A 26,184-nucleotide genomic window follows, 5' to 3' on the forward strand; every position below is an offset into this window, starting at 1 on the left:
TAAGATGACAGGTTCAGTTCAGACTCCACCTGCCGGCACAGCAGCAGAGACCGAGCCACGATGTCCTCTGACATCCTCTGAGCAAAGTCCAGCGCGGCTCTCTGCCCCCTAAACCCTCCATCAGCAGGTACACATCCTTACTCCCTCTTCTGATGAATGAGGTCAGTGTGAGGTGAGGGTCCTTCCTGAGTGAGGACTAGAATGAGTGGCGCCACCTGGTGGCCACAAAAGACTTCAAAAGACTAAAAGAATCCTTCGGAGCCTCCCAGAGGCAGAGACATGTTTGAATTGACTTTAAAATTCACTGAGTGCATGTTGATGTTTAGACATTTAATAAAGGGCAAATTAAAACATTAAAATAAACGCGGCAGTCCTCATTAAACATCCAGCTTGATGGACGCTCTGCTGCCTCTTTAAATCTCACGTCAAAAAAAGTTCCCAGCCAATCATAAAGTGCTGAGCCGCGGGGACAGACTCATATGAGGCAGCGTCACACACACGCTGCCTTCTCCTCTCCAGGATGCTGCTCTCGCTCTGCTTCACCGTCCTCTTGTCTGCGGGTTTTGCGATGGAGATGAACCAGACCGGAGCGGCGGAGGGCGGAGAGCAGTGCTCGGCCTGCGACTTCCGGGAGCACAGCAAGCAGATGCGGCTTCACAGCATCAAGTCCCAGATCCTCAGCATCCTGCGGCTTGAACAGGCGCCCAACATCAGCCGGGACATGATCCGCCAGCTGCTCCCAAAGGCGCCTCCTCTGACGCAGCTCCTGGACCAGTACGACCCGCGGGTGGAGGACGAGGACCACGCGACGACGGAGACCATCATCACCATGGCTACCAAGCGTAACTAAAACCCGACCCACAAACGATTTACAGCTGATTTTACCGTGTTCTGTTCCAGGATCGGGTCTGATCACCGTGCGTAAATCTGTGCGTAAAATCTGTGCGTAAAGGTTTCCCGGCGGGACACGGGAGACGGTTTAGACCTGCGTCATAACTTAAAATGTCCTAATCTATTCCAATAACTTTAGAACAGATGGGTACCTCTTTAAATATTTCTTTCTAGTCAAATAAAAAGTAGAAATCACAGTGTTGGAGGGTCAGGGGGTGTGGGACAGGCCCCCCAGCTGTTTGTAGTCCTTCATTGATCTGCATGATTGTTTTCTTCCAGCCAACCTGGTCGCTCAGGACGAGCTGTCCTCCTGCTGCCTGTTCAGCCTCAGTCCAAAGATCCAGCCCAGAAACATCCTGAGTGCTCAGCTGTGGGTTCGTCTGCGGCCTGCGGACATGATCACCACCGTCTTCCTGCAGATCTCCCGCCTCAAACTGGGGAAAGAGGGGAACAACACTCGTGTCCGCGTCAGGTCACTGAAGATCGACACAGACGCCGGCGCCGGATCCTGGCAGAGCATCGACATCAAGTCTCTGCTGCAGGCTTGGCTGCGTCAGCCAGAAACCAACTATGGCTTAGAAATCAACGCCTACGACTCCAAAGGGGAAGATTTGGCGGTCACCTCGGCAGAGCCTGGAGAGGAAGGACTGGTGAGTCCACCAGAGGTCTGTCGGGGGGGTCTGGCTGTTGCATAAATGTTTACTTTCTTTCCAGCAACCGTTTATTGAGGTGAAGATCCTCGACAGCCCTAAAAGGTCCCGCCGTGACTCCGGTCTGAACTGCGACGAGGAGTCTGTGGAGACGCGCTGCTGTCGCTACCCGCTCACCGTTGACTTTGAGGACTTTGGCTGGGACTGGATCATCGCCCCCAAACGCTACCGGGCCAACTACTGCTCAGGGGAGTGCGAGTTCCTGCACCTGCAGCAGTATCCGCACGCACACCTGGTGAACAAGGCCAACCCACGGGGCACCGCAGGACCCTGCTGCACACCCACCAAGATGTCCCCCATCAACATGCTGTACTTCAACCGCAAGGAGCAGATCATCTATGGGAAGATCCCGTCCATGGTGGTCGACCACTGCGGCTGCTCCTGAGGGCCTGAAGTCCCGCTGACATCCGAAGTATTGAAACGAATCTCATTTTTTCATGTGGCCATCTCTTGTAGCTCAGTCTGTGTTCTGCTCCTGACGGGAACATGCTGCACTTAGCCCACTGCAGTCTGCAGTTCAGCAGATGAACACAGGGGGGCAGCAGTAGTATAACTGGCCTGTTGTAGCCTTTAAGCTGCACCCGAGCAAAGTTAGGTCCAGTTTCTTAATGGAACGTTGTCGTTTATAGCAAGAAATGATTTTGCTGTGATCCGCCCCCTAGTGGACATATTTGCAATCATATTTACCATAAGGTTAAATGTTATTATTGCATTAAAGCACCCTTTAGACATAGAAAAGCCGGCTCTAAGACTCCTGCTGCTCCCCTTCCTCCTGTGCCCTGATTTGAGCCCTGACCAAAGCAGACCCTGTGGGGTGTCTTCCCACGTGCACTTTTATTTTGAAAAACATGAACTGAGTGACTCTGAGCCAACATGTGGACCCTGACGATCTTTGCAAACTCCTCGCTGTGATCAGTTCTCTAAAGAGAGGGAGAGGGAGGGAGAGAGGGAGAAAGAGAGAGAGAGAGAGGGCGTTTTCAGGACGTGTGTGTCGTCTTTGTGTTTTTGTTGTGGTGAATTGTGTGGCCTCTACATCCAGACTTTACAACAGTCAAGTACATTATAATCATATCAATCAATCAATAGAAACTGATAGATACATGCAATTCAGTTTAACATGCAGCTAATAAGTGGATTTATTTTCTTATTTTTGTTTTAATTTAGTTTTATAAACACAAGAATTTACCTGGTGCAGCACCTAGTGGACGTTAGAGGTACTGCAGCTGTAACAGGGCTCTGCTTTCAGTTGTGCTAGTTGTTTTCATGGAATTAGCCTGACTAACACAGCAGCTAGGTGCAGTGGAGAAGCGATAACCAAACGTCCCTCCATGCAGTGCAGATTCAAACAAAAATCAGATGTCTGAAGCTGCAAATCATCACTAATCAGCTGTATCAGTGTGAGAGTGGGAGCTGATCTCAGAGGGAGGGCTCAATTTGAAGCCAAGTGCAGATGTGCTTCACAGGGGTTTCTGACCCAAAAGTCTTTGTTATGCTGCGGGAACAGAACATCCACGAGAGAGAGAGAGAGAGAGAGAGAGAGAGAAGTCAGACTTTTAATTTGACACGTGAGTGAATGTTCTTTGTGTCTGTGAGTGTGAGGAGCTGTCAGTGAGAGGGGTTTGTTGCTATTTATGTATCATAAGTATGACTCTATTGTCAGAAATGTGCAGTGTAAATATGATGCTGCATTTGTGGCAGAGGTGAGAGAGACGCTGCATGAAAACCTTCAACTGAGACTTCTGATTATAATATTTCCAAATCATTTTTACTGAGTAAAGAACCTATGTAACATAGAGGCCATGTTAAGCTTTTATTTTGAAGTTTTATTTGTTGTTTATAGTAATTAAAATGCTGCAGATCAGGAATGGGGGAACTGCGTTACCTATTTTAGCCACATGGGGGTGCCAAAGTACCAGAGTTCATGTTTGTGCCTGAAATACAACAAAAAAGGCTCTTATTGTTCTAAATGTTGACAAATGTTTATGACCCTTCAAAATAAAGCACTGTCTATTTCCAATTCCGCAACACAAAACGTTTTTAACCCTTTCATGTATGAATTATGAAAGCCTCTGTCAGGATTTCTATCCTTTTTATTGCTTTTAGGGCATAAAAAAAAACAAGATTTGAACTTATTTTTTCTTTTATCCAAAATACTTAATCTATATTTCAGAGAAAGAGAAACTTTAACTTAAAAAATATTTTGTCCATTTAATTAAAATCTAATATCTTGACCACAATAGAATTTCTGGATTATTTTGTGTTTGATGTATAATCCGTCTTTTCTTATTGTGCCTTAAGTTTCAGATTCAGAGTTACTTTCTCTTTCTCTGAAAACACGTGGTCTCTGAAGGCTGTTCTGCTGAAAGGCTTCCCTCCCTGACAACATAGATTACATTATCTACAAATAAATCCATAAAATACATTTTCTTTGGGGGCGCACGCTGACGTTTTAAAAACACATGAAAATACAAAACACGTGTTCGGTTTTCATTTCGTGTTCAAACGACTAACTTTAGATAAACAGCTTGTTTGTTCTCATTTCGGTGGGCGTGACAGACAAAGACAGAACAGCCGCGCTTCCTCCGACGTGATTGGCTGTCGGAGGAAAAGAGGCGGAGACCTATCTGGTGTTCTCGGCGGTGATTGGCTAATAGTATTTCCGTACAGTAAGCGAGCCCACATCAGTAGAAACAGGCAGGATCGTCACACAACATTAGGAGATATTTGTGAAATACAGCGTCTGTTCGTGTGAGAGTCTACACGTCTCCTCAAAGGAAAGGTAGGTTTAAAGGCTCGCTTCCTCACAAAGTGTTAGTATTTAATCTGATCTCTTGTAGAGTCCATGAAAATGTTCAGTTAAACCTGACGTAGCTAGCCAAAAAAGTCTACGGCAACATGACAGTGTTAGTATTTAACGCCAGCTTAGATCAGTCAAAGAAATCAGCTTTTAACGGGGTTACGTTGTCTGTCAGTGCACTCATGAATCTATAACTGCCAGGAATACAACTTTATATGATCTCTGCTAATGGATCCATAGACAATAACAAAGGAGCTGACGCCTGTTTATTTAGGTCACTCCGTTTGTTTTTAGACTGCATGTAGTTACAGTAATGAGTGAAACGAAACCTATGATGACTTTACCTCCACATGTTCACTATTAACAGCTGATAGTAAGAAACAAGCATCAAAATAACCATTTAAAACATATTATTTTATCTCATGTTCAACATTTGTGGTTAATCTGCCTTTATAAATGTCATAATCAGCCTTGTATTTTTGCAAGCTATCATTTAAACGATGTAGGAGGTCAATCAAACTAACCTAAGCCTGCAGAGTGTCGGTTTAAGTTATGATTTCATTTCTACTTTAATATTTCTCAGTTAGCAGAACTGCTGAGGGAGGAGGCGCTCCGAACGCAGCTGAAATCCTCCAGTCAGCACTTCTGATTTCCTAATTTCTTGCTGTGTTATCAAGAAGCGGATTTTAGTTTCTGCGGTGAACAAAACAAAGCGCGGTCTCTGACCCTCCGACCACACGGAAGGAGGGCGGACAAGAAAAGACTGCACACACTAAACCATCAGAAACCTACGGCACATGACTCTTCATTAGTGACGACACTAAATTATAGATTTATAATCCTCCTCCAAACATCACATGTTAGTGTTCAGTGCTGAGATTTGTTGTTTTTTACCTGGACCTTGAATCCTCCTCAAGCTTCTCTTGTCCTCCAGAAGATGGCGCAGTGGTCCCAGCTGCAGATGCTGGACTGCAAATACCTGGAGCAGGTGGACCAGCTCTACGATGACTCCTTCCCCATGGACATCCGGCAGTACCTGAGCAGGTGGATCGAGAGCATTGACTGGTGAGAGGTCCATTTTTGGAGGCCATGGTTCACCTGCAGCCATGTTCATCTTACTGCAGTGTGTGTGCGTGTGTGTGTGTGTGTGTGTGTGTGTGTGTGTGTGTGTGGGCGAGCTTTGTGTGTCTGCGACTGCTCATGATGGTTTCCGGTGCTGCTCCGCCATGTGTGAGCGGTCAAACTATGTGTTGGTACTGTATCCTCTGATCTGGGCCTCCGCAGGGACACGGTGGCCTATCAGGACTCGCTGGCCACCATCCGCTTCCACGACCTTCTCGCTCAGCTGGATGATCAGCACAGCCGCTTCGCCTTGGAGAACAACTTCCTGCTGCAGCACAACATCCGCAAGATCAAGAGGAACCTGCAGGTCAGACCCTGGAGCCGCTGCTGGTTTACATTAATAATAAGGATGGTTTGTAAAGAGGAAGGTGTGCTTGTCCCTCCAGGATCGGTTCCAGGAAGACCCCGTCCACATGGCCATGATCATTTCCAGAAACCTGAAGGAGGAGCAGAAGATCCTGGCCAATGCGAAGAGCATGGAGGTAAAAGCAGCACTGGGACTTTAAAACATTATCACAGGGGCAGAGCAGTGAAATAAAGGTGACCTCTGCTTCTGCAGTCGGAGGGAGACGGGGCGGTGTCGGCCATGGTGGTGGAGAAACAGAAGCTGGATAACAAAGTGAAGGACATGAAGGACAGAGTTCAGGTGAGACACAGCGATATAAACCGAAGCTTCAGCATCTGGCATGGAGCTAATAACACATGCTGTCATTCCAGGTGGTGGATCAGAACATTAAGAACTTGGAGGACCAGCAAGACGAGTATGACTTCAAAGTTAACACCCTGAAGAACAGAGGTGAGAGAACCGGACTCGGGTATGAGGACTGAAGTCCTGGTTCACTGAGAATCTTCATCCACATGCCCTTTGTTTCTCCTGCAGAGAATGAAATGAACGGCATGACACCGAAGGAGCTGGAGAAGGAGAAGCTGACGATCGGGCGGATGTGCTTTGAGCTGAAAGCCAAGCGTCAGGTGAGCGGAGGGACAGGAAGCAGGTGAGCGTGTGTGGGACGCAGGCGCTTAACCTCTGCTGTCTGTCAGGACGTGGTGAACCAGCTCAACGAGCTCCTGAACGACGCTCAGGCGCTGCTGTCGGACCTGATTTCTGAGGAGCTGCCGGAGTGGAAGCAGCGGCAGCAGATCGCGTGCATCGGCGGTCCGCCCAACGCCTGCGTGGACCAGCTGCAGAACTGGTGAGACACCGTCGCCCCCAGATCCAGACAGCACTGATGAATCTTTATGAGGGATTACAAACACAGCGCCGCCCTCCTCCTCCTGCAGGTTTACAGCAGTAGCGGAGTGTCTTCAGCAGGTCCGTCAGCACCTGAACAAGCTGCAGGAGCTGGAGCAGAAGTTCACGTATGACAACGACCCCATCACACAGAAGAAGGCGCACCTGGAAGCCCGAGCTCTGGAGCTCCTCAAGAACCTGCTCTCCAAGTGAGGAACCCCGTCACACAGGTCAATACACAGAGTTATTGATCGTCAGTCCTGATTATGACCTGTGTGTGTGTGTGTGTGCAGCTCCCTGGTCGTGGAGAGGCAGCCCTGCATGCCCACCCACCCACAGAGACCCCTGGTGCTGAAAACAGGCGTCCAGTTCACCGTGAAACTCCGGTAAGAAGCACAAAAACACAGACAAACAGAAAACCTGCAGATCACTATCAGCTTCCTGTTTCCTTTGTGCACAGGTTTCTGGTGAAGCTGCAGGAGTTCAACTACCAACTGAAGGTCAAAGCTGTGTTTGACAAGTAGGCTGAGCTGATGTTCTGTTTCCTGCTTAAAAATCTAACCACGCTTTAAACAAATAACACCTGCTGTTGGTTTTGGCGCAGGGATGTCACAGAGAAGAAAGGGTTTCGGAAGTTCAACATTTTAGGGACAAACACCAAAGTCATGAACATGGAGGAGTCCAACGGCAGCCTGGCAGCAGAGTTCAGACACTTGGTGAGCTGTTGGTGTATAAGTCCAGCACGCAGAGAGTGGGGCCAGGGGCCGGATGACCTTTGCTTTTCCTAACACCATCTTCTCTTTGCAGCAACTGAAAGAGCAGAAGGTGGCTGGAAACAGAACAAACGAGGTGAGAGAAGTAAAACGTACACCGGGCTCTGCAGGAGTCTCCTGTAATTGTTTTTGTGCCGTCTCATTGTGTGTGTGTGTCTGTTCAGGGTCCTCTGATCGTCACCGAGGAGCTTCACTCGCTGAGCTTCGAGTCAGAGCTGCAGCTCAACCAGTCCGGACTCAACATCAAACTGGAGGTGACACGAAAGTTCACGTCAACATGAGACGTCTGGGAGTTAAATGAGAAGACGCTGAATTCTGCTGTGTTGTTGTTGTTGTTGTTGTTGTAGGCCATGTCTCTGCCTGTTGTGGTCATCTCCAATGTGTGCCAGCTGCCCAGCGGCTGGGCCTCCATCCTCTGGTACAACATGCTGACCACAGAGCCTAAGGTGCGGACAGCTCCATCGCAGTGGCGTCTCTGCGCGCTGCTGCGATGGAGCTAACAGGCGTTTGTGTTCTCAGAACCTGAAGTTCTTCCTCTCCCCTCCCGCGGCCAAGTGGTCTCAGCTCTCTGAGGTTCTGAGCTGGCAGTTCTCCTCTGTCACCAAGCGAGGCCTGAACCAGGAGCAGCTCAACATGCTGGCTGACAAACTGCTCGGTCAGAAACACACACACACACACACACACACTCCTGACCAGCCTCCTGCAGACACTTTTACTCTGAATGTGTTTCTGTGTAGGAACCAAAGCCCAGAGGAACCCAGAGGGACTAATCCCCTGGACAAAGTTCTGCAAGGTTGAACTCCAGCCCCTCCACACCGCAGCAGCATTTTGTTTTTATCACTGTGTTTGTGATGATCTTTGTCTTGTGTCGGACAGCAGAGCGCCAACGAGAAAGCCTTCCCCTTCTGGCTGTGGATCGAAGGGATCCTGGACCTGATCAAGCGACACCTGCTCTTCCTCTGGAACGACGGGTGAGTCCTGCTGTCACTTCTCTGAGGAGGGATTCTCCGGTGGGATACTTATGTCTGTGCCTGTGTGTGTGCAGCTCCATCATGGGCTTCATCAGCAAGGAGAGGGAGAAGGCTCTGCTGAGCGACAGGTGTCCCGGAACCTTCCTGCTCCGCTTCAGTGAGAGCAGCAGGGAGGGCGCCATCACCTTCACCTGGATCGAACACGACGTCCACAGTAAGAGCGGCTTCCTCGTCGCAGTGCTGCGGGTCACCGACTGCTTCAGGACTGGTCTCTTGTTGTTTTCATCCACACAGGCAACCCGGTCTTCCACTCCGTGGAGCCGTACACAAAGAAGGAGCTGTCGGCCGTCTCTCTGCCCGACATCATCCGCACCTACAAGGTGATGGCAGCCGAGAACATCCCAGAGAACCCGCTCCGCTTCCTCTACCCCGACATCCCCAAAGACAAGGCCTTTGGGAAGTACTACCCCAAACCCTCAGAGAGTAAGAGGCGTCACTGGTTTGAAGCGCCCTGTTAAAATGAGCTTTGTCTGACTGTGGGTTCACTTCCAGCTCCAGAGCCCATGGACGTGGAGAACACAGAAAAGACGGGATACATGAAGACGGAGCTCATATCGGTTTCAGAAGTGTAAGCAGAACACGGTCCTGATCAGTGAGGGCGTCTGTCTTTGGAGTACTTACCACAGTCTCTCCTCCTCCAGACATCCGTCCAGGCTGCACGACAACATGATGCCGATGTCTCCGGACGACTACAAGGTCCTGGAGCAGTTTGTTGGTCACAGAGACATCGACGCCGTGGTGAGTGTGCGGCTGCTGTGAACACCTGCACCTGTGAAGCACAGAGGGGTTAGTGTGCTGAGGTTTGTCATGCTAAAAACAAAATGTCCCGTCTGTCTCCGTTTCTTCTTCCTCTGCTTTCAGACCAGCAATCTGATGGGATTTGACGTTGATGAGGTAGACGAGGCTTGTTGTGTATTGTGTGTTGGTGCATATCCCTGTAGAGCTTTAGACCCAGCATGCAGAAACACTAGTCCTCCTGTGCTGCTTTGACCCTTTCTGGGCTGCCTCTGAACAGGCTTTGGACTTTCCCTGGACTAGTTTTACACACGCTCTGTTGATCACAGCCTGGTCTTAGGCCGGTTCTAACAGGTTCTGGTCCCCTCCAGCAGCACTGCTAACAAAACCCCCGCCTGCTCTGTGTCCAACATAAAATAACTGTTCTTCCTTTTTTCCCCTCAGATGTCTGGAGGGTTGGATGAAAACTGAAGAGGCGTCACCGTACTCGTCGCCCGTTGGAGCTCTAGAGACCGCTGTCTAGAATGATGGACTGTGAGTTTCTGTTTCCTGTCTGAGATGGACTCTGTCACTTTTTCTTTGCACAAAAAAACAGTATAGAGCAAAAGTCAGTTTACTCCTGTGCAGCGCCAGCGACCATCCATTCATCATGTCCACAGATTTAGAATGCAGTCAATACTAAAGTAAAACAAACCGCCATGTTCTCCTCACACATGTGTGTTAAAAAAATGACATCTTCAAACATTACAAACGATATTAAAATGGATAAAACACGAGGAACCACTCGGTGCTGCACAGGAGCTCGACTTGTTTTCTTCTTACTAAATGTAAACTCTGTGAACTAAGGTGGATCTGCATGGCCCGACCCTGTAGCAAAACTAAATAAAAGCTTCTTTTTTATTAAACACATGGCTCGTTCTTCACTGAGCCGTCACAAAGTGCTCACCTGGGTTTGTCCACAGCTGTTCCTCATAGTGTTGATTTGCAGGTCTGCAGCTCCATGTGGCCTCAGTCTCAGGTCAGCCATTTTTAAAACCCTGCAACACCTGCAACACCTCACAAAGACGCCTCCGTCCTCCAGACTCAGTTCTGACCTCACCGATAACTACTCAACTCAACTCAACTTTATTTATAGAGCACTTTAAAATCAACCAAGTTGGCCAAAGTGCTGTCCACAAATACAAAAGCATATAAAACACATGAAGATAAAAAGAACAATAAAAACATAGTAAAAACATAAAACAGTAAAAGTCAACATCTCAGACTGAGTTAAAAGCCAAAGAGAAAAGGTGTGTTTTCAAAGAGGATTTAAAAGCTACAAGAGAGTCAGTCTGCCTAATGTGCAGGGGCAGATTGTTCCATAGTTTGGGGGCAGTGACTGCGAAAGCACGATCCCCTCTAGATTTCCTCTTTGTTTGTGGGACTATTAAAAGAGACTGATCTGCCGACCTAAGAGAGCGTGAGGGAGTGTATGGCTGAAGCAGGTCAGACAGATACTGTGGGGCGAGGCCATTAAGACATTTAAAAACAAATAAAAGAATTTTAAAATCAATCCTAAAATGCACTGGGAGCCAATGAATGGAAGCTAAAACCGGAGTGATGTGCTCAAATTTTTTGGTACCTGTTAAAAGACGGGCTGCAGCGTTTTGAATTAATTGCAGACGAGACAGCAGCGTCTGGCTGAGCCCAACATAAAGTGCATTACAGTAGTCAAGTCTACATGAGATAAAAGCATGGATTAAAATCTCAAAGTGATGTCTTGATAAAAATGGCTTGACTTTGGCTAGTTGTCGTAAATGATAAAAACTGGACTTGACAACTGATTTGATCTGCACATCAAATTTCAGACCACTGTCCATTTTTACCCCTAGATTTGTGGCTGTTTGTGTCACATGTTGACTCAGAGGACCCAGATCCACATGAATTCTGGAAGCATCACAAGGGCCGAACAACATGACTTTAGTTTTTTCGTCATTCAGGCTGAGAAAGTTTAATGACATCCATGCCTTAATCTCTGCAATACACTCTAAAAGTTTCTCTAAACAAGAAGCCTCTCCCTGTTTTAGTGGCAGATAAATTTGACAGTCATCAGCATAACAATGAAATGTGACACCATGCTTTCTGAAAATAGATCCAAGAGGAAGTACACTCAACAAAAATATAAACGCAACACTTTTGTTTTTGCTCCCATGTTTCATGAGATGGACTTGAAGATCTAAACTTCATTCCAGATACACAATATTACCATTCCTCTCAAACATTGTTCACAAATCTGTCTAAATGTGTGATAGTGAGCACTTCTGCTTTGCTGAGATAATCCATCCCACCTCACAGGTGTGCCACATCAAGATGCTGATCTGACATCATGATTAGTGCACAGGTGTACCTCAAACTGCCCACAATAAAAGGCCACCCTGAAATGTGCATTTTGTTTCTGCTTTATTGGCGGTCTGGGGACTCAGAACCAGTCAGTATCTGGTGTGACCACCATTTGCCTCATGCAGTGCAACACATCTTCTTCGCATAGAGTTTATCAGATTGTCTATTGTGGCCTGTGGAATGTTGGTCCACTCCTCTTCAATGGCTGTGCGAAGTTGCTGGATATTAGTGGGAACCGGTCAAGCACATCCCAAGCATGTTCAATGGGTGACATGTCCGGTGAGTATGCTGGCCATGCAAGAACTGGGACATTTTCAGCTTCCAAGAATTGTGTACAGATCCTTGCAACATGGGGCCGTGCATTATCTTGCTGAAACATGAGGTGATGTTCATGGATGTATGGCACAACAATGGGCCTCAGGATCTCATCACGGTATCTCTGTGCATTCAAAATGCCATCAATAAAATGCACCTGTGTTCTTCGTCCATAACAGATGCCTGCCCATACCATGACCCCACCACCACCATGGGCCACTCGATCCACAACATTGACATCAGCAAAGCGCTCACCCACACGACGCCACACACGCTGTCTGCCATCTGCCCTGAACAATGTAAACCGAGATTCATCCGTGAAGAGAACACCTCTCCAACGTGCTAGACACCATCGAATGTGAGCATTTGCCCACTCAAGTCTGTTACGGCGACGATCTGGAGTCAGGTTAAGATGAGGACGACGAGCATGCAGTTGAGCTTCCCTGAGACGGTTTCTGACAGTTTGTGCAGAAATTGTTTGGTTATGCAAACCAATTGTTTCAGCAGCTGTCTGAGTGGCTGGTCTCAGACGATCTCGGAGGTGAACCTGCTGGATGTGGAGGTCCTGGGCTGGTGTGGTTACTCGTGGTCTGCGGTTGTGAGGCCGGTTGGATGTACTGCTATATTCTCTGAAACGCCTTTGGAGACGGCTTATGGTGGAGAAATGAACATTCAATGCACGAGCAACAGATCTGGTTGACATTCCTGCTGTCAGCATGCCAATTGCGCGCTCCCTCAATGCTTGTGGCATCTGTGGCATTTTGCTGTGAGACAAAACTGCACATTTCAGGGTGGCCTTTTATTGTGGGCAGTTTGAGGTACACCTGTGCACTAATCATGATGTCAGATCAGCATCTTGATGTGGCACACCTGTGAGGTGGGATGGATTATCTCAGCAAAGCAGAAGTGCTCACTATCACACATTTAGACAGATTTGTGAACAATGTTTGAGAGGAATGGTAATATTGTGTATCTGGAATGAAGTTTAGATCTTCAAGTCCATCTCATGAAACATGGGAGCAAAAACAAAAGTGTTGCGTTTATATTTTTGTTGAGTGTATATACAGGGAGAAAAGAATAGGGCCAAGTATAGAGCCTTGAGGAACGCCACATGTGAGAGGTGCTGCACGAGACTCCGCTGTTCCAAGTTGTACACAAAAGGTTCTCCCTGTTAGGTAGGACCTGAACCAGTCTAAAGCACCACCTTGGATGCCCACCCAGTTCTCCAGGCGAGACAAGAGGATCTGATGGTCCACTGTATCAAAGGCCGCTGTTAGGTCCAACAGAACCAGAGCAACACAGTGACCCGCGTCTGAAGCTAAAAGAACATCATTAAAAACCCTCAACAGTGCTGACTCCGTACTGTGACGGGTTCTAAACCCAGACTGAAACATCTCAAGAATGTGGTGCCCCTCTAAAAAAGAATTTAGCTGGCAGTAGACAATCTTCTCCAGAATTTTAGAAAGAAATGGGAGTTTAGAAATTGGCCTAAAATTAGAAAGCACAGAAAGATCTAAGCCAGGCTTTTTAACCAGTGGTGTCACCACCGCATGCTTAAAACTCACAGGTACACTCCCACTTGACAAACTGCTGTTTATGATGTTAAGCAAGTGTGGTGCCAGAGTAGAGCAGACCTCTTTAAAAAGACGAGGGGGGACTGGATCACAGGGAGACCCAGCAGGTTTCATATGATCCATTATGTCTCTCAGAAAGGGCAGGCTGACATGCTCAAACTGGTTGAACACAGCCGAGCATGTGACAGAGATGGAAGGATCATAAGAAGGGAGAGTAATCAGGGCCCTAGTGCTCACAACCTTGTCGATAAAAAAGCTCAGGAAGTTCTCACATACTTCAGTGGAATTCTCCAAGCAAAATGACTGTGGAGCATTAAGAACAGAATTTACAGTTTTAAACAAAACATGAGGATCGTGACAATTAGATAAAATAATATCAGAAAGATATTTGGTTTTTGCAGCCTTAACAGTTCTCTGATAAAAACGCCAGCTGTCCCTCAACATCTGGAAAGACACCTGTAGCTTGTCCTTCTTCCACTTTCGCTCTGCTCTCCTGCACTCGCGTCTGGCAGCACGTGTAGAGTCATTTATCCACGGCTTAGGTCTGGGTTTGGAAGGCCTTGTTTTTAGTGGAGCCACAGCATCGAGCACAGTTTGGCATGTTGAGTTAAAATAAGAGGAGAGAGCCTCAACATCACAATTTGAGCCCAAATCTTCAGTTGGGCTGAACACCGAGTTAAAAGCTGTGCAGAACTGAGCAGCAGTGGAAGAGTTAATAATACGATTGCGCTGCACAGGAGCGCGAGGTTTGACTGTGTGACAGGGCAGAGGTACCTCAAACACAACAGGCATGTGGTCCGAGAACACAGCATCACAAACCTCTAGGCTACAAACAGTAAAACCATGGGATAAAACAAGATCAAGCGTGTGTCCGTGTTCGTGTGTAGGACCAGACACATGCTGAATGAGATTAAAAGAATCAATGAGATGTAAGAAGTCTTTAGCCAATGGCCTTACAGGACAGCACACATGGATATTAAAATCCCCAGCTATTAAAACTCGATCATATTTAGGCATTATTCCTGACAAGAAGTCAGCAAAGTCATCAACAAAGTCAAAGTACATTCATTCCTGAAAGTTAGGTGTATTCATCTGCATGGATAGTTCCCTTCAGAGCCGACCTCTACAACACTAACCTGTCTGTGGGTGGAGCCTCTGACACTCAGCCACACTACCTCTCTGCCTGCAGCGCCACCACCTGATGGCCAGAAGAACAAGCAGCTGGTGAAACCAAAAAGCAAAACTCATGTTGAACTACAGACACACAGAAGATCCGACCTGCTGTCCTGTTTCCAGACAGCACCATCTGCTGGTCATTGGACGATACTGCAGACATTTTAAAACCATTTAAAAACAAACAAAACAGTTTTTTTGTTGTAACTTTTATTTAATTTGTGAATAAATATCTGGACTTCCAGCGACACTCGGTGACTGACCTGAAGCAGCGTTAATAAATACACATGAAGAAGAAACAGAACGACACCAAAACACGTTACATTCAGTCTCAGCTGCTCCGACAGAAACGCACAGCGGCCGGTCGGGATCACGTCACCCGTCACTACAATCATTACACTTCTATTGCTAATATTGCAGTTTGTGCTTCTTTCCCGCCATTCGCCTTACTGTAAATAAATTCAGTTTAAACAGATGAAATGACCCCGACCTGAAGAATTTAAGTTCGAGAACGTCGCCTGGTTCTCTCCGTCCGTTCCGCAGAAACATCTTTAAAAACAAATCAGGACATGTGCACAACTTTTCAAGTATGACAGATTAAAAAACAACAATCTGTCTGCATCATAGAGCTCCTTCAGTCTCCTTCCTGTTTACACACACACACGACACACATTTTACATCTTTGACTTGTTACAGCACGAAATGAGAGGGCGCTCAAATATTCCAGATTTAGAAGGCAACCGCTACCTTCAACCCAACACACACACACAAATCAAAACACAATGACAGTCTAACAGTAAAATGACCACTGATCCTTCATGGGGTTAAAAGTTAAATGTGTTTCATTTGGTGCTGTAAAGTCTCTTTTTTTTTTTTTTTTTTTTTCTTGACGGTGGATCTTTACAGCCGCTGGCAGTGTCTGATATGTAGAAACTCTCAGGAGACGACGTTACACCCGACTTTATAAAAATATAAATAAATAATACATCACATAACTTTAGAGGAAACAAAAATATTTAAAAACAAAAATTGTTCAGTTTAACAGAAGAACATTTAAATTTGGATTTGTAAATGAAATGCTGACGGTTTCCAGAGTTCGAATCCACCATACAAGTTCTGTTTGTTTAGTGAGAGCTACATCTATACACCTGTAGGTATTTACACGTCCTCCTCTCAGGAACACACACACACACACACACACACACACGATCTCTCACAGATAAATTAACACCACACATGCATGTGTCTGAGGGAAGATACATTCCACCACTGTAAAGATGAAGTGGAGGGAGGGTTCAAATATCAACTTCCTGCTTCAGCTTTTCAGAATAAAAGACAGCCTCCGGCCCACACACAGAAGGAGGAAAGAGAAGTGCTTCTTCTTTCAGAGTACACACACACACACACACACACACGGTGATAAAGTACGAAACCAACAACATCGAATAACAACATGAGGAGGAGCTGTTACACCGGAGGGGGCTGTCGGCTGGTTCCTTAATGTTTGTTTCTCTGTACAGTGAATGATCTGGGTGTTTCGGTGTTTCTACGTGTGGTTGGAGTTCTGACCTCGTTTCCTTCCCTGCGCTCAGAGCATCCCGTCCAGGTTCTTCTCCGCGTTCTGCTTGTCGGCATCGGCGCTGTCCTGAGGGCTGTACTTGTTGTGGTAGTCTCGGAGGATGGTCACCACGTCGTGGTGGCCGAAGTGCACCGCCTCGTCCATCGGCGTGTTCCCCCACCTGCGGCGCAGACACACACACACACACACACAGTCCTTTTACTGATCATGTGACACGAGCGGCTGGGAGTGAAGGAGCAGAGGAAGAGGAGGTGACTCCTTACCTGTCTTTGGGGACCGGGTTGACTTTGCATGCCTCCAGCAGGAATCGAACCACCTCACCGTGTCCTGAAACACACACACATCAGCTCTGTAAACACACACACACAGTCAACAAATAAGCAGCTTTCCGCCGTGCTTCACCTTCAGCAGCTGCCACGTGCAGGGCCGTCCTGGAGTCGTAGTCCCTCTGCTCCATGTCCATGGAGGACAACGCAAACCTGCACAGAGGAACCACAAACATCAAGCCAGAGCAGAGGTCGGAGCAGGACGTCTGAAAAAGTCGCCGCCGTACCTCCTCAGAGCCGAGACGTCTCCGGTGTACGCAGCAAACAGCAGGTTGATCACAGACTTCACCTGAAACACAAGAAAACCATGCTGAGCGCTCACCGAGAGGAAGACTACGTCCTCTGACTGATGAAGGACTCACCCTCTGGTCTCCTCCTTCCCTGCGAGGATCCAGCTTCTTAGCAAAGTGCCTCAGATTGTCGTAGTTGTGGAAGTTACAGAGTGAAACCAGGTCCTGGGGGGTGAAATAAAGTCACCGTGATGCTGGTTATTTTTACACCACGCTGCACTCTGAGCTGTTGAGACGAGGGTTACCGTGCAGAACTGGATGCCCCTCACGCTGTTGCCCAGCTTGTCGAGTGGAGGAGACCAGCACATGATGCCCATCACGTTAGGAACGACCAGCAGAATGCCGCCGGCGACACCGGATTTAGCCGGCAGCCCCACCTGAAACAGGAAACAGGACGGGCGCTCGCCTTTATGACGTCACGTTGTCTCGGAATAAAAATCAACGTCAGCCAGACACTCACGTGGAAGGCGAACTGCCCAGAGAAGTCGTACATGCCGCAGGAGTGCATCAGACTCAGAGTGTTTCGCACCGCCTCGGGGCTCAGAACACGCTCTCCCGTGATTGGACAAAAGCCGCCGTTGGCCAGAGTCGCCGCCATGACGCTGGCGCTCTCGCAGGTGACCTCGATGGAGCACAGCTGACGGAGAGGAACAAAAACACGGACTCAGAACGCTGACAGGAAGCACAATACAGACGGACATCTTCCTCTGAGGCTACCTGGAAGTAGAAGTCCAGGATGGAGGTCATGTCCGTCCCCTCTGGAAAACACTGAGAGGACACAGACAGGCTTTAGAATAAGAAAAGACTGAGGACACTCTGAGGGACAAACTCCGTCCTCACCTTCTTCTCCTTCAGGTAGTAGCCGATGGCAAAGTTTCTGTCTCCGGACTCGCGCTCTGACTGGAACCTGGGACGCACAGAGCAAGGACACCATGACTCAGCTCACGTTATATAATCCCAACCACTTTAAAGCGACAGCGACCTCAAACTCTGCCGCACAACAACAACAACTCGGTCTGCACTCACGTGGCGTTGCTGAAGCCGACGTACTCGTTTCCGGCCAGTTTGTTCATGAAGTTCATGACCTGCAGAGCGAAGCACGGAGGGATAAGTGACACCATGCTTTTTCACAGCTGTCCTTGAATGCATCACGTGCACACTGTCGGAAAATGGTCCAATTAAAATGATCAAAGAATAGCTGCACTAAGAAGACTCATGTCTGACTGTCATGTGACCAGCAGTCACACACATTTCAATCAATCAATCAATCAATAATAATAATGATAGTAATGTCATCAATACTCACGTAATCAAACTTTTCAGCGTTGCTCGCTCCTTGCTGAAACACAGACACAAGTAATCAGAGTATTCATAACACAGTCCAACACACAGTGTTTAACCCACGTCATCATCACAACTGTAGCACTATCAGTTATATCGTATCAATAATATTGATCTACAACAAGAGAACACATGTGACCAATCAGAAAGGCCATTCAGTCATGACGTCAGATGAGTTCAGATTAGAGGTGGAGACTAGCTGGAGATGGAGGAGGTGAAATAAAACAGTTAATCCACGCAGGGCTTTTTCCTAAACTGCCTCAAGTCGTACTGCCGTGTTAATAATTATTGATCGCTACACCTGTGTGTTTGTGTGTGTGTGTGGCTGCGAGCACGCTGCGAGTCACATGACCAACGAGTCAGTGGAGCCGCCATTTTCTTTTTTTTTTTTTTATATCAATGTCTGAAGTCATCTGTTGGAGTTAAAACGATAAAAGGCTCGATTCTGGATTAACACAATCAAACTCCTCTTTATTTAAAAACACCCGTTAGCCGTGCAGCTTGCAGTGTGTGACTGTATCTAGACCTTTAATCTGAGGATTATTTAGAAATTATAGAAACAAAAACAAAGAGCTCCGTCTCTACAGAAGGATGGAGTGTTGGTGCCGGAGCCGAACTGTTTATAATCCAGGTGTATAAACAGTTTTTGTTTGGAGAATGCAGGTGAAAAGTATAAGAAGCAAACATTTAGACATTCATAAAAAAAACACAGCCATGTGGAGGCTAAAAGCTCGATCCAGACCAAAGAGGGAGCAAGGAATGAAAAAGGAGGAATTACCAACGTCATTGACCTGTTGCTGTGGTCATAATTTCCCAAAGATCCTAATGCTGTAAAACACATAAAACCACACAACGAGCCTTGAAAAGGTAACATTGCAAATGAGGGTAGAAGAGGAAGAGGAGGAGGAGGAGGAGGAGGAGGAGGAGGAGGAAGAGGAGGAGGAGGAGGGGGAGGAAGAGGAGGAGGAGGAGGAGGAAGAGGAGGAGGAGGAGGAGGAGGAGGAGGAGGAGGAGGAAGGAAGGGGCATGCACAGAGAACTGAACCTGGTTGGATCATCTGACAGATCTACAGGCAGTGTGTGGATGTCTCTGCACCAGGCGTCCCACAGGAGGAGCAGAGGAGTGTGTGAGTGTGATCAGACTCCTCTCTGGCCACATGGAGGCGCTGTAAAGCACCTCCTGAATCAGCAGGTGGTGCTGCTGTGTTTCCTCCCTCTGTGTGTGTGAATCTGAGCGATGCTGCTCTCAACCAAATCCCCTTTCAGCGTGATTATCTATAACCTTAATCTCCCTGTATGCAGTAATCTGCCGGAAACACGTTCTGGGATTATAATTTTATTCCATACAAAGTCTCTGAACTTTTTTTTATTTTCTGTCCCTGACGCATTTTCGACCTGCAGACGCTCGTCATCAGCTGACGACCAGCCTGGATACACCGCTCACTGTCAGACAGCATTCAAGCATCACAGAGCTCCGTGTGTGTGTGTGTGTGTGTGTGTGTGTTACCTTGATGAGGGAGGTGCAGACGATGGCTCCAGCATTCACCATGGGGTTGTGGGGTTTATCTGCAGGAGAGGAGGCAAAGGTTAAAGACACAGGAAGAAAGAAAACTCAGCGCACATACACAGACACAGACACACACACACAGACACACACTCACACACACACACACTTCAGGTCAGAACAATGTTTAAAAGAACAGAAAAATAAACAGCTGGAAGTTTCCAAAGTTTCTCAACAAAGTCAGGAAACCTGGAGACTCTCAGAGCCGCAGGGTTCCACGGCGCCGCATGGCCGCAGCTCGTTGTCTCCGTTACACACAGGCCTCTGTTCAGCTGCCAACTCTTTATTAACAATTCATCTCATCTCCATGGCAACCAGGCCATGAGATGGATCCTCTCACAGACGGAGAAGGCTCAGACAGCAGTGGTAAAAATAATAATGATAACTCACCGTCCTCGTTCAGGAAGAGCTTGTTGAAGCGCAGGCCGCTGGGCTCTTTACCGATGAAGCGGTGGACGTACTCCGTGCCGTGGTCGTGGACGGCGATGGCGTATTTCAGCGGCTTGACGCAGGACTGCAGGCAGAAAGGAACTTTGGTGTCGCCGACCGTGTGCCTGAGGAAGAGACGCTTTATTTTATGATGCACAGCAAGGAGCAGAGAGGGACAATCAAAACTAAATCCTACCTTTGTCCGTCGACGGTGCACAGAGCCACGGCCCACAGGTCAGGGCTGAAGCGGGCCAGCTGGGGAATATAGTCCGCCACCTACAGGGGGCAGATTTATCACTTTACATGTAAAAGCGCACAAAGACAGCCTGCTCACGGCAGCTCTCACTCACCTGCCCTCCAGACAGGTTTTTGGCGTTGTCGTAGAGCTCGTCGATGTGGGCGCAGAAGGGCTGGAAGTCTGGGATGACAAACTTCTTCCTGAAGGCCTGAGTGAGCAGAACGATGTTGCTCTGGACACATCTAAGGCACAGGAGACAGTTTCAGGCCTCAGCACAGCGCGTGACCCTGACTGCTCCTTCTTATGACTGAAAAATACCAAAATAAAAACCTCGCCGCCTCATATCTGTCATAATACAAAAGCGTGGGCCTGCTGTGTTTGCACAGAACACATGCTCACACCTCTCTCACTCTGATGCTGTTTGTGTTGGTGACAAGGATAATAAGCTGGTGAGGTGGTGACTCTCCTGCAGCAGGGAGATTTGTGGCTCAGCTCTCTCGCTGCATCTAATCTCCTGCAGAGACAACACGCTACACTGCACCGCCCGCTCACGTGCTATAAATACGCCCGGGGAGCGGAAGTGATGGATCCAGGCCAGCAGCGCCGGCGCTGGGGTCTGTTCAGTGAGGCCTCAGCTCCCCGGTGAGCCCTCATATGCTCAGACGCGACACGCCGCCCAGGCTGTCACCCAGTTCTATGGCGGTGTCACTTCCTCAGGGGAGGGGGTCAGCAGCAGTGCAGCGTCGCACTCCGATTCTCTCTCATCTAACAAATCCACCACTGAAGCAGGTGTCTCAAAGGCTCTTGAATGAAAATGATGTGCAAGTGGAGGCCTGATGAATAATGAACAGGACTCTGTGACCCTTCTGAGCCGCAGAGGACTCGGACCAGCATCAATAATTCTCACACAGACGCTGATGAAAGATTGATGTTGGCATTAAAGCAGAAGCACAGCTGCCTACTTTTTGAAGAGGTGCCGGTCCAGGGCTCCATCTGAAGTGGTCTTCACGGTCACCTTCAGCATCTCCATGCACTCTTTGAGCCGGGGGTCTCCTGTGCGAAGGCCTGTGGCTTTCAGCGCCTGCACACAGAGGGAGCACCGGGATTAAGACAAGCCGACGGCAAATCAATAAAGCAACGAGGCGACAGCAGGCGGCACCGTGCTCTTAAATCAGCCGATACGTTATAAACACATGTCCCCCCATGGTGACGACTCACTGTGGTGAATTTGTGTGCAGGGATTTTTTCCTGGCCCTCTGCGATGGTGTAGAAGAGCAGGTCCTCCAGACTGGGCAGGATGCCCGCCTTCCTTCTCCTGCAGGAAACACAGGCAGAGAGAGAAGTGAGAAAAAACCCCACAGTGGGGCCGGCTGTGGAGGGAGACATGTAGGGGAGCTGCAGCAGAGGGGACTGCAGGGAGAAGCAGTAAGTAATGACACTGAAAACACGACACTGGCCTCACTTCGCTGTCAGGACCTGTGGAAAACGTCCACTCTGTGATTTCTCCACAGGTCAACATGCTGCCATGAGGCCAGAGTGAGGCGTGAATACCAGCCAGGACCAGGTTTCAAACGCTGCTCACATCACGCAGCATGGATTTTATTAGATTATTATATTATTATAAGCTAACTGCTCCTCAGAGCATCACCCGTTAGCTTCATGCTAACAGTGTCGGTGCCTGGCTGGTATTCTCAGCAGCATTTCCACACCAACTCGTCTCTGGGAGGAAAGTTAGTAGCGTGTCAGGAGGCAGACGAGGCGACCGGCTCACAGCAGGCTCTCTGCTATGATTCATATCCACACCCAAATTGGATTTGTGCAAAGCCCTAGGAGTCCAGACGTAACCCACAATGCATCATGGGACATCAGCCTGCGAGCTAGGTAGGAGAGGATGTCTGGAGGTAAAAGGGGAGCATCAGCAGCAGGGTCTCCTCTGGAGTCCAACAGCAGCAGCAGCCATTCAAATAATAATAATCAAACCATGTTCTGTGGAAACATGTGGCCGCGTTGTCTCCTTCTTGGAGGTTTTAACATTTATCTTTCAGATTTTAAGCTTGTATTCAGAGCTGCTGAGCACGGCAGAGGAGACGACCGAGGTAATTCTGCATTAACAGAGTTCCAGTCAGAGCTGAAGGTCAGAACACCACAACACATTGATGTATTCATGGGAAATTCTGGCTTTCTAATGTGAGAGGAACTCGGCATCAGCCCTGAAACCGCTCCACACACGCCGGCTGAGTCGCTGTGGTTCGTCTCTGACTCTCACTAATAATGACGGCCTGTGGGTGAGGAAGGAATACACATCAGAGAGTGTGTGAGTAGGAAGGATGAGGTAGAGGAGGGAGGAAGGACGGGAAGGAGGGAGGGAGGGCGGCATCAGGCATAGCAGCTGGAAGGAAGTGAGGTCACAGAAAAGGTCTACAACTACTGGAAAAGAGAGTTTAAAGAAACAACTAGGACTAAAATAAAAAAGTCGAAACATACTTACAATACAAAGCAAGCATCAACAAGAGGAGAGAGTGTGAGAGGGAATAATACTGCATTAGTAACAACATCGGCCTGAGCAGCACACACACATGAATCACTGATAAAAAACCACGCTGCATAGTAATGAACTCCACCCTGAGGCAGGTTAGAGGTGGAGCATCTGGAACATCTGGAGCACCTCGTTAATCTACCTCAGCTGCTCTCATTAGAGCTCCCTCCCTCCATGTTTGTTTTTAAAGGTCAGCCTGCTCCTCTCGTGGAGGAGAGGCGCTCGTGTCTGCCGGGTGGAGCTGGTGTCACTACCTCGCAGATGTCATGACATTCTGGCAGACAGCGTGGAGAGAGAGAGAGAGAGAGAGAGAGGCGGCACGGCACCGAATCAATCTGTGCGGCTGAATCATCCGCTCCTGGAGGCCCGTGTGACCGGCGGGCGGCGAGCCAGCTCCGCTGTGAAGGCTGTGGAACGCTGGAGTAGGCGGGATGAGCTCCACTTTGTTTGTTTGTTTTTTAAACCTACTAACAGACAGTAAAGCCTCTGGACCACAAGACCAGAACTGAACAGACTCTGGCAGCTCCATCATGGCTACAAGCAGAGAGAACCCACATGTGTTAGAAAGAGAAACGTTTAAACATGAAGTGAGCTGTGAGGAGCCAAGAGAGAGAGAGAACACAGAGAAACAGACCCAATGAGCCCGGAGGGGACTCCACCACCAGTCAGCTGAGAGGAGCCCGAACAGCTCCGAGAGCTGCAGCAAACTGTCCGTGAACAGAAACAAACGGGCCGACTGTGGCCTGCAGGGACAACCAGGCGCTTTATGACTGTGGAGGACAGAGGCTGGAGCCCCGCCTGAAGTCGAGATCTTCATGTTATTATTGATCTAGTGTTGATATTTGAAGTATTAACCATGAATGGGCCGCAGCCATCCCTGACCTTCATTAGACATTGAGAGGCCGCTTCACTCTTTCTCTGTTTTTATCATTATAACATGATTTTCTCAGTAAGTGAAACACTCTGATGAAGTGTTGACGTCTCCTCCACCTTCTGCGGGGATGAAGATGGAGGCTGCAGCTCTGCTGGTCACGACTACCGCGCTGCCTGCTTCCATTTCCGGACAAGCGTCCGTATCTTGACTTCTTAAATGTTTTACTGCAAACAAACTTTGATTTAACTCTCTTATCCTCGTCACTTCGCCAGCGTCACTAACACGTGGCAATGATTTCTGAACAGATTTCTAAATATCGATTAAACCTGGGTGGTTGTCCGATAATGGATCTCGTCGCTTTCAGCTGCCTCCGGGTCGTTCCCGTCCTGGTCTGACCCCGTTAAATGGGCGCAGTGTCACCGGTTGTTTTCCCTGCTTTACAGTCTACTTGTCCGGCCAAGAGCAGCCACAGGACCGGCTAGCCTTTAGCTGGACGGCTAGTCCGCCATTCATTCAAACAGCCTGCGCGCTAGCTAGCCAGCTAGCTAACAGCTAGCTAGCCCCCCTGCGTGATGCACATCCCCGCAGAACATCACGGTAAACACGGACAACTTCCAGGAGGCCTCACGAAGGCGTTAAAATAATTAACCCCAGCTACGAGCTGTTTAATAACGCAGCGCTTTACGCCCTGACAGACCGTAAACACAGGTTTATTGTTGTAAACATCCTCTTTACCGTGTTGTTGACCGCTGTGCTAAGATTTTCGGCCAACATCTGCCGGGTCAAACGCTACTCACTTCTCGGCTGAAGGGTCCTTGGGGGGCTCATGGTGGCCGTCCCCCTTGGAGCAGAATCCCCGCTTTCTGCTGAAGTGCTGCGGAGCTCTCCAGCCGGCTAATGCCCTCCCTCTGGCCGACGACCTCCAGTCCACACAGCCGGTGGTGCTGAAGCAGGCGGCGGCGGCGGCGGCGGCTGGCGCAGGTGCCGCGGTCCCTCCAACTCTGCCGGCCAGTGGACGCTTCAGCTGGGTATGAAATAACTCCTTGAGCGCTACCGTGGACCGGAAATGTAACATTTCAACCCGGTGGAGGTGAGAGCCTGCGGGAGTAAGTGCTGTGAGAGGAGAGGAGAGTGTCCGCTTCGAGGATCGCTCTTCCCGGTGACTCAACACGGCGGAAAATTCTCCTCTGGAAGTCCGGGATTCAACCAACCTTTTCCTCACCGCGAGGGTTCTGATTGGACGGCAGAGAGCTAGACTCTGCCTCTGATTGGCTGAGAGGGCTGTCAATCATCGGAGTGTTTTGATGCTTTATCTCCATCACTTCCAGCCACAGTTCAGCAGTTATCTATATAAACATGTTTTTATGATGGTTTTGATCATTTTATGACATTTATTTCAAAGACATCAACAAACGAATATATTTTAAAGCAGGAACATTGTAGAAAAGGGCATAAAAGACTTAAAAGATTTATTTATTTATGCATTATCATGATGAAATCCTAATCAATATATGTTGAATACATAATATTTCTACCTGAATCATTATTATTATTATAGTGTTTTTAATCCGGTTTATTGCGCCTCCCTCATATTGAGTGATGTATTGTCCTATGCTTCCATCTTGTGGATCAGTGCGGTACTGCAGCCAGTCAGTTTATAAACCCTCCAGCGCCATCTCCTGGTTAAACTCAGTGTGCCACAGGCTGCAGGGACCAAGTGAAGAAGAGTGATGTGGCACAGCTGTGTAATTTATTTTAATAATAATAATACATGTGTAATGTTTTTGTGTGTGAATCATTTGTGTTTAAATTCGACTTCCAGAGTCTCAGATTCTCATCGTAGCGCGCCGCCCTGACTCAGACTGCGTGCTGGTGTTTGCTTTGACCTCTCCGGCGGCCCCTGTGCGTGGGTTTTTGACACGCAGCATAAAATATTGACCTACAAAAGAAATTAGTCAGTGGAAAGTTCATCTGGCGAGTTAACTTCTCCTAACTTTTTATCTGACGCTGGGTGAAGTCCACCCACCCGCAGCTCCAAGCAGGAGAAGACAAACACATCGCAGCGCTGACTAATAAGCATCGATCAAACCTGAGATGAAACACTCATGAATGTGAAGGGGAGATCCCAAAAACATTTACATATCTGCATTCTGGTTTGTTTTTAGACCCTTTTTGTGCAGACACGGCTAAAAGTGGAGGCTGTTCTGCTGATTTTAGACATAAAATAAAGATTCTTTTGTTCTATTTGTGACACTTTTTCAGTTAGTGTGACCCTGG

At 48.2% G+C, this 26,184-nt stretch overlaps 3 protein-coding genes across 8 annotated transcripts; 2 read left to right on the forward strand and 1 right to left on the reverse strand.

Moving 5' to 3' along the window:
- The first annotated feature begins 494 nt into the window (after window positions 1-494).
- Window positions 495-3,609, forward strand: LOC114432038 (growth/differentiation factor 8-like). The gene is made up of 3 exons (XM_028399798.1): window positions 495-842; window positions 1,171-1,541; window positions 1,606-3,609. Exons 1-3 carry the CDS (start codon window positions 521-523, stop codon window positions 1,984-1,986), a joined length of 1,074 nt encoding a protein of 357 aa, XP_028255599.1. The 5' UTR covers window positions 495-520; the 3' UTR covers window positions 1,987-3,609.
- Window positions 3,610-4,246: 637 nt separating this feature from the next.
- Window positions 4,247-10,195, forward strand: stat1a (signal transducer and activator of transcription 1a). Of its 6 annotated transcripts, none has more exons than XM_028399712.1 (24): window positions 4,247-4,380; window positions 5,336-5,463; window positions 5,683-5,827; window positions 5,907-6,002; window positions 6,080-6,166; window positions 6,238-6,316; window positions 6,401-6,492; window positions 6,562-6,713; window positions 6,802-6,960; window positions 7,045-7,137; window positions 7,212-7,271; window positions 7,356-7,467; window positions 7,559-7,600; window positions 7,689-7,778; window positions 7,872-7,970; window positions 8,044-8,179; window positions 8,262-8,317; window positions 8,401-8,495; window positions 8,570-8,709; window positions 8,790-8,978; window positions 9,048-9,123; window positions 9,197-9,293; window positions 9,417-9,449; window positions 9,735-10,190. In XM_028399712.1, exons 2-24 carry the CDS (start codon window positions 5,336-5,338, stop codon window positions 9,759-9,761), a joined length of 2,283 nt encoding a protein of 760 aa, XP_028255513.1. In that variant the 5' UTR covers window positions 4,247-4,380; the 3' UTR covers window positions 9,762-10,190. The 6 variants fall into 6 exon arrangements, with proteins under 6 accessions (XP_028255513.1, XP_028255512.1, XP_028255514.1 ...); XM_028399711.1 differs by having other exon boundaries at window positions 4,250-4,380; window positions 5,333-5,463; XM_028399713.1 differs by having other exon boundaries at window positions 4,250-4,380; window positions 5,333-5,463; window positions 8,404-8,495.
- Window positions 10,196-15,569: 5,374 nt separating this feature from the next.
- LOC114431994 (glutaminase kidney isoform, mitochondrial-like) lies at window positions 15,570-25,114 on the reverse strand. Its single transcript, XM_028399730.1, has 18 exons — window positions 24,705-25,114; window positions 21,716-21,812; window positions 21,460-21,578; window positions 20,610-20,739; window positions 20,456-20,535; window positions 20,221-20,384; window positions 19,774-19,832; window positions 18,233-18,265; window positions 17,953-18,011; window positions 17,767-17,833; window positions 17,644-17,694; window positions 17,387-17,563; window positions 17,172-17,303; window positions 16,999-17,091; window positions 16,864-16,925; window positions 16,713-16,789; window positions 16,574-16,637; window positions 15,570-16,470 (listed from the first exon to the last, which is right to left on the reverse strand). The coding sequence occupies exons 1-18, from the start codon at window positions 24,980-24,982 to the stop codon at window positions 16,320-16,322; spliced, it is 1,893 nt and encodes a 630-aa protein (XP_028255531.1). The 5' UTR covers window positions 24,983-25,114; the 3' UTR covers window positions 15,570-16,319.
- Between the last annotated feature and the right edge of the window lie 1,070 nt (window positions 25,115-26,184).

The sequence above is a fragment of the Parambassis ranga genome, chromosome 2 (assembly GCF_900634625.1).
Source record: "Parambassis ranga chromosome 2, fParRan2.1, whole genome shotgun sequence".
Lineage (NCBI taxonomy): Eukaryota > Metazoa > Chordata > Actinopteri > Ambassidae > Parambassis > Parambassis ranga.